Consider the following 8108-nt stretch of genomic DNA (forward strand, 5'->3'; position numbering starts at 1 on the left):
ATATACATATACACACCCCCCTACATATTCAAATTCTGTTGTTTCAAGACTATTCTAGGGCCATTGTCAATTATTCTACATCCCAGTGTTCAGCAAAAACCCATTTGTAATCACTGCTCATTCATCCACCAGGGTGGGCTAAGTGCCCAAGCCTTTGTTCGTGTGGACCTGGAGGACGTGAATGATAATCATCCTGTGTTTAACCCATCAACCTATGTGACAAGCATCAGTGGTGAGACCCAGCCAGGCACCGAGATCATCAATGTTCTTGCCACTGACCGGGACTCTGGGATATATGGGACGGTGGCTTATGAGCTTATTCCAGGAGATTTGTCGTCACTTTTTACCATTGACTCCACCACAGGTACGTGATCTTGGAGTGGTTTTCATCCTTTGGCTATAAAGTTTCTGCTTAACCACTTAACAGCCAGAAAATTAGAAAAAGTGACATTTTTTCAATAATGGGAGTGTCGCACAACTCACTTTACCTTCTAGCAGGCACTGAAGTGTATTGAAAAGGGCTGAGGCTTTGTAGTGGGTTAGACCAGACCTGGATCTCAGGCCCAGCTTTGCCTACTACTGATCTTGTGGTCTTTATTGGCCTCAGTGTCCTTACCTTAAAAGTACTGTTGGCCTGGTGTGGTGGCTCACGCCTGTAATCCCAGCACTTTCAGGGGCCAAGGCGGGTCGATCACAAGGTCAGGAGTTCAAGACTAGCCTGGCCAAGATGGTGAAACCCTGTCTTTACTTAAAAAAATACAAAAATTAGCCAGACTTGGTGGTTCACGCCTGTAATCCCAGCACTTTCAGGGGCCAAGGCGGGTGGATCACCAGGTCAGGAGTTCAAGACTAGCCTGGCCAAGATGGTGAAACCCTGTCTTTACTTAAAAAAATACAAAAATTAGCCAGGCTTGGTGGTGCAGGCCTGTAATCCTAGCTACTTTGGAGGCTGAGATGGGAGGATGGCTCGAGGCCAGGAGTTTGAGGCTGCAGTGAGCTATGAAGCTATGATGAGGCCACTGTCCTCCAGCCTGAGTGACAGAGCAAAACCCTGTCCCCAAAAAAAAACAAAAAACAAAAAAATAGCACTGATAATACCTATGTTTCAAAGTTTTTGTGAGAGAACTAAAGTCAGTAATTTATGTAGAAACAGTTGGCCAGTATTTACCTTGCAAATGTTAATTTCCCTTTATTTGTATGATCATGCCATCTGAGGGTGACTTGAGGGTGACTGAGCCTCATTTTGATGTATTAATAGCTAAGATTAGTGCAAAGACATTTGTACAGGCATCCAAAGTAGATCCTTTTCTTTGTACTCGGTCTGGCGTTCCCTTAGTCTCTTTGGGTTTTAGTTTCCTTGTTTTTAAAATGATACCTAAAGCTCCTTTTAGTTCTCTACAACGGTAATTGCATATCTGCCAAGGAAGCCCAGTGGGCAAGCTGTCTTTTAGAAATAATGAATATTTGAGAAGTTACCTTCCATTTCCTATTCATTAGCTTGAATAGAATTTTGTTGCTAACAAAATAATAGTTTAAATATTTGATTATAAGAACATAAAAAAATTTCTAATATATAATATGACATTACAATACCTTTGAGATACTTAGAGATACTCTGGTCCAAAAATGAAGCTGCAAATAAACAAAAAAAAAAGAATTGTTTTCTGTTGCATTTTTCCACCTGATCCAAACAATGGGTAGAATGTGTTTCTATTGTAATGATAATGATAATGTCAGATGCTACACTAGACATTTTCTGTACATTGTCTTACTGGATCTTCACAACATGCTTTGTAATAGCCATATACAGTAGAAAAAATGATAATTTACACAGGAAATCTAACATACTGTGTGAGTGTGCCCTCTCACCGAGACCCATTAGGTAGAGAGCCGCTGCTTCTGCCTGAAAACTGTGCTTTGTCTGGCTTGTGCAACTGGCCAGGGATTAGTTGTTTATACTGGCAGTCTTTGTAAGGCAAAACTTTCCTTGCTCAAAATAATACACTGATGTGGCCCTTTTAACATTTCAAAGATCAGAAGAAAATACTTTTGTGGAAAATTAGTCTGTTTAATCTCAGCTTTTTCAAAATTCTTCTTAACTGAGGACTTAACTGCCCATCAAATCGTCAGGTCCTCTAAGGCACTAGCATTGCCAAAAATATATAGGTCAGCCAGTAATCAGGGCACAGGATCTAAAAGCGTTTCACAGATTGTTTTAAAAAGACATTCACACACTCATCATTCAGTTTCCCCTGGAAGATCTGGAAGAATGAGCTATACCATATTCTGTTTTTAGAAGAGATCTCTCTTGCTGTCCTGGCCGAAGCCAGACTCATGCTTTCCTTCCTGGCAGCGACCGTAACACAAATGCCATTGTTAATCGTGGAAAACGCTCTGTGTGGGTCATTATCTTAGGGAACTTTCATGGAATTTTATTTTTAAGCAAAGACCAAATTTATATGGAAATAGCCTTGGGTTGTTATTGTTGGCCGTTTTGATAACCGTGTATTTAGATTGAAGACATTTCTCAGTCAAATAGTGCTTGGAATTTGGTCGCACTTAATCATAACTCATGAGAAATTCATGAGGCCTGGTAGTGCTTTACTTTAACCTTTAGAAGAGAATGAAAAAACATCGTGACTAGCTATGGGAAAAAGTTGTCCGGTGAACGGGCTGCCCCCAAGTTGAATGGCTGAGTTCTGAAAGTTCATCTGTTGGTTGACAGCAACTGAAAACACATTGTATATAATTATGACATACAAGGTGATGTTCTGATGTGTGTATATTGTGAAGTGATTAAATCAAGCTGGTTAACATATCTATCACCTCTCACACTTAGAACTTTTTGTGGTGAGAATATTTAAGATCTACTCTCTTAGCAACTTTCAAGTATAGAATATATTATTATTAATACATTATTATTAATACTGTAAAATAGATCTTCAGAACTTACCCTGTCTAACTGAACCTTTGTACTCTTTGGCCAACATCTCCAATTACCCCAGCCCTTGTCAACCACCATTCTACTCTCTGTTTCTATGAGTTCAATATTTCTAAATGCCACATGTAAAAGTGAGATCATGCAGTATTTGTCTTTCTGTGCCTGGCTTATTTATTTAGCATAATATCCTTGAGGTTCATCCATTATTGTCACAAATGATAGGCTGTCCTGTTTTAAGGCTGTATAGTACTCTATCGTATATATATACACCACATTTTCATTATCCATTTATCTATGGATGGACACTTTGGTTGATTCTATATCTTGGCTATTGCGAATAATGCTGCAGTGAACATACTAGTGCAAATATATCTTTGACATACTGACTGTTTTTTTCCTTTGGATATGTACCAGAAGTAGACTTTCTGGGTCATATTTTAGTTCTGTTTTTAATTTTTAAAGGAACCTCCATACTTTTTTCCATAATGACTGTAACACATTTTCTATACAAGGATGTTCTCAAAGAATAGAACAAGAAGCAGTATTAGAATACACAGTTGACACTTGAACAATGCAGAGGGTAGAGATGCTGACCCGCCACATAGTTGAAAATCTGTGCATAACTTCTGACTCCTGCAAAACTTAACTGCTAATAGCCTATTACTGACTGGAAGCCTTACCCATAACATAAATAGTGGGTTAACACATATTTTGTGTGTTTTATGTATTTTATACTGTATTCTTACAATAAAGTTAGCTAGAGATGGGAAGTTGCTATTAAGGAAATCAACAAGAAGAGAAAACATATTTACTATTCATTAAGTAAAGGTCTTCATCCTCATCATCTTTGTGTTGAGATGGCTGAGGAAGAAGAGGAAGGGGAAGGGTTGGTCTTTCAGTCTCGTGGGTGGCGGAGGTGGTAGAGACAGAGGAAGTGAAAGGGCAGACAGGAGAGGCAGGCATACTTGTAACTGTTATTGAAAAGTATCCGTGTATAAGTGGACTCACGCAGTTCAAACCCGTGTTGTTCAAGGCTCAATTGTAGTCTTCTTTGGATATTTTCTTTCAGGAACCTACATAAAGCTAGACTTCCTTGCTTCCATCATATGGCTGGTCTTTACAGAGGCTGCCAATGTAAACACAGTCCTAAGAAAGTGCCCGTACCATATATTTGTGGAATAAATGAATAAATAACATCTAGAAATATTTAAAAAGTAACTTAAATCCTTCCTACAGCCTCCTAAAAATTGCATGGGAGTTTCATTAATATATGGAGCAAAACTTTATTTAAAATCCTCTTTCTGAATCACAACATGGTAAGTGACTCTATGGCCTATCCCCACGTTTCCTCAAAACTCTCCCTAGACTTTCTCTCCAGCCTACCTATGGTGGCACTTTACTTTTTCTCACCTCCCTTTGTCTCTGGATTTATTCTATTATCTTCCAAAATAACTCCCTGCCCTTGACAATGGAAATTGTTCGAGCTAGTCTCAACACCTTTTAACTTTCCTCCTTCCTTTTTATCCTAAGTTCTTATAAAGGCAGGTTGAGATGTTGTATCATATGAGAAGAATATTGAGAATTGATGAGCCCATTTATACATTGCTACTTCTTCCTGAATTACTATAGAATTCTCTCTTAGAGATATTCATTTGCACACTGGTTCATTCATTCTTTCATTTTGATGTTTTCTCTATCAGACATGCTATTTTATAAACTTACATGCTTTCTGTTATAGGCTTGTGCTTTCCTGAAGACAAAAGATTTCTCATTGATATGTTCTCCCACAACCAAGACTCATGCATTAAAAATAGAGCTCTTTGACTTACTGTGTCCATCTGGTATGAAAAATGTTTTGGAGAAAACTAGAAGGGGGTGTGACGATGTCATGGTTGTTTTCTCTTGTGGGTTTATCTTCCTGTTCTGTTTCTGGTTTTCTGGGTTTGTTGTTGGTTCAAAGAACATTTTTGTAAAATGTGTTTAGGCGCCAGGAGAGAGATACTGAGTTGAGCCTTCATTTCTCTTATTCTTAGTTCACTGGCTTTCTTTGATGTGGGCACAAGGCAGACCACACTGTTTTGAGTTTTAAAGGGAAGAAACACAAGAGGCATATTTATTAATAGCTCTTTTTTCATGTATTTTTAATCCCATTTTGTGAATTATATGTAGATTTCTTCCTCCATTGTTTGAAGTGCTCTCTTTAGTAACATGAAAAGAGCAGTTCTTTACCTTTGGGGTTTGTCCTATTTATTCTGTAGTTTTACACTGGAAGAAACTACTTTTTTTTTTCCAACTTTTATTTTAGATTCAGGGGACACATGTGCAGGTTAAGTTACTTGGGTATATTGCATAATGCTAAAGTTTGAGGTTTGAGGAATTCAGATCATTTTAAGGTAACAGATAGGTTTCAAGCTTTTGTGTTGGTCATTTGTTGTCATCCGAAACTATCTCTTTTATTCGGGCAACCTTTGGTTAAATCTTGTGGTTTATCTCTTTTTTTTAATAGAAGCATGTTAATGATATAAATGCAAATCAATATAAGTCATAAAGAGAATGTAGCTTATCTATTCAAGGAATAAATGGAAACCAGTTCATCTATTTGATACATATTTATTCAGTGTTTACGATGCACCAGGCCGTGTTCTAGGTGTTTGGGATACATCAGTGAATAAAACAGACAAGAATCCCTGCTCCTGTGGCACTTACAGCAAAAAGCTTATGCTGCTTAGCCTTTGTCTGTTCTATGTTTACTTGTGGTGTACACAAAATCCAAGTTTAGCACTACATAAAAACAACTAATTAAAAGGATATCAAACTGCCAGACAAGGGCAGCTGTGCCTCAGTGTTTAGTTGTAATCTTTTGTTTGTATGGGGTGGGTAGATTTTAACATCGACTGTAAGTAATGCAGTACAGATTTGTTTTCTGTATTTCAAGGGCAGATTCTTTTCCAATGTTAGTTTTATGCTCAGATTTTATACCATATAATGATTCTTGTAATTCTTCATGAATGCCACCTTCCTACATTTAACATTGAACATTCTGGTGTGTAGTTAATAAATTAATACCACACCTCATTTCATAAGGGATATGAGCCTGCTCCTGCCAAATAAATGATGACTTTCTCTTATTTGCAAGACAGAGTCTAAAATTAATCATGAGCACCTAATCGGTGTATGTCACTTTCATAGGAAGCAAAAGCATGTTAGAGAATTATTTTTTTTTTTTTTTTTTTGAGACGGAGTCTCGCTCTGTCTACAGGGCTGGAGTGCAGTGGCCGGATGGTAGCTCACTGCAAGCTCCGCCTCCCGGATTTATGCTATTCTCCTGCCTCAGCCTCCCGAGTAGCTGGGACTACAAGTGCCCACCACCTCGCCCGGCTAGTTTTTTGTATTTTTTAGTAGTGACGGGGTTTCACCGTGTTAGCCAGGATGGTCTCGATCTCCTGACCTCGTGATCCTCCCGTCTCGGCCTCCCAAAGTGCTGGGATTACAGGCTTGAGCCACCGCACCCGGCCGAGAATTTCTTCATTAGCTTTTCTAGTACCAGATCACAGACTCATAAAGATGGAAAGAACCTTAAAATAAGCTTCCTCATTTCGTGGAGGAAGAAATTGAGGCTGGAAGGGGTTTGGTGACTTATCTAAAGGTATGCTATTGGTGATGGTGGAATTGGACTTGAATCCCATTCTAAACCTGTGATCTGTTCCTGTGCTGCTCTGTCTTAGTTAATAATACTTTTCAGTGTCTTTTCCACATGTAGTATTGCCTACTGAGTCTTACATTAATTACATGGGATAAACAAGGCAAATATTTTTATGTTCATCTGCAGATGAAGAGACTGAAGACTCTAAAAGTCTTAGTGACTTACTCAAAGACACAGTAGTAAATCTGATACTTGAATTTACTTCTTGCACTTCCATTTCAAGGCTTGTTTCATTATTATGACTTAAAAAAAATAAAAGATGAAGCTAAGATAAATATAGGTTCTATTGATTCAACTAAGATAGAAAAATGATCTCTTATTGTGACAGGAATTTATTTATGAGACTACCTAAACACGAATTATCTGTTGAATTTTATTCACTCTTTCCAATTGAGTGGACTTTTCCAAAACAGGTACATTTTTCTTGAGAATTTTTAAAAATTCTCAATATGAGATAGAATTTCAAATCCATTCTAGTTTTTTCAGCCAATACTACTTAGTCACTAAGATTTGTGTGCAAAATAAATAACACAATGTAATCTATTTGGTGAATAAGTTTTTATATTCTCACAAACTGAATATAGGACAGACGTCATAAATATCTACAACAAATAAGAAATAGGTATTGATATCTGGTAGTTTTTGGTTTGTATCTGTTTGTGAGAGAACCTCACTTATAAACTCCATATCTGTTGAAAGTCATGTTTTTGTGCTTATTTTTGTTCTTAACTGTTTCATAGCTTACAATTTTAGTAATGAATAATTTTAGTAATGATTTACTGATTATTTTCTAATTATGAGTTGCTACCTTGGTTAAACATTCTATTTTTCCAGGATATTTTATTCTGAAAGTCAGTATTGCTTAGTTAGTGGAAGAGAATGATTATATACATACATATATATCTTTAAGTTCACTTAGTACTGCATCTGTTCAAAAAATTTTTCATGACAACAGTTTCCCCTGTTTAAATAAAAAGTGACAAGATGAAGAGCATAGACAAACATTATATATTATAATTGCCATGTACAAATCCAAGCAGTCATTAAAGTAGAAAATAACCAGTGCTCTGTGAATTAATTAACGACATTTTTAAAGTTAATGTTGATCCCTGCACTGGTGGTTAATTACCATTTGCAAGTGTCATGAAAATGTGAGCTAAATAATCACTGTACTTTAAAGTATTAAAATATAGTGTCATAAATTTTACTCTGATCAATATATAGGCAAAGAGCTATTCATTTTATTTATGATTTTATTATTTATTAATAAATAACATGAATTATGATATACACATACATTACACATATGCATATTTATATATAGTAAACAATTAATTAAAAATATGGGGGTTACATGTTTTCTGGCCCCTCAACTTATAATAGAGAGCTTAGTTTATTTAAGAATGTTGGATTCAGGCCGGGCACAGTTGCTCACGCCTGTAATCCCAGAACTTTGGGAGGCGG

General features: G+C 36.9%; 1 protein-coding gene across 1 annotated transcript in view; it reads left to right on the plus strand.

Moving 5' to 3' along the window:
• DCHS2 (dachsous cadherin-related 2) overlaps window positions 1-8108 on the plus strand; it is a 168224-nt gene that overhangs the window by 21931 nt on the left and 138185 nt on the right. Inside the window, 1 exon segment of the mRNA XM_011959767.1 lies at window positions 133-364. Coding sequence (XP_011815157.1) covers window positions 133-364 — 232 coding nt within the window.

This window comes from Colobus angolensis, unplaced genomic scaffold (genome assembly GCF_000951035.1).
Source record: "Colobus angolensis palliatus isolate OR3802 unplaced genomic scaffold, Cang.pa_1.0 Scaffold5, whole genome shotgun sequence".
Classification (NCBI taxonomy): Eukaryota; Metazoa; Chordata; class Mammalia; order Primates; family Cercopithecidae; genus Colobus; species Colobus angolensis.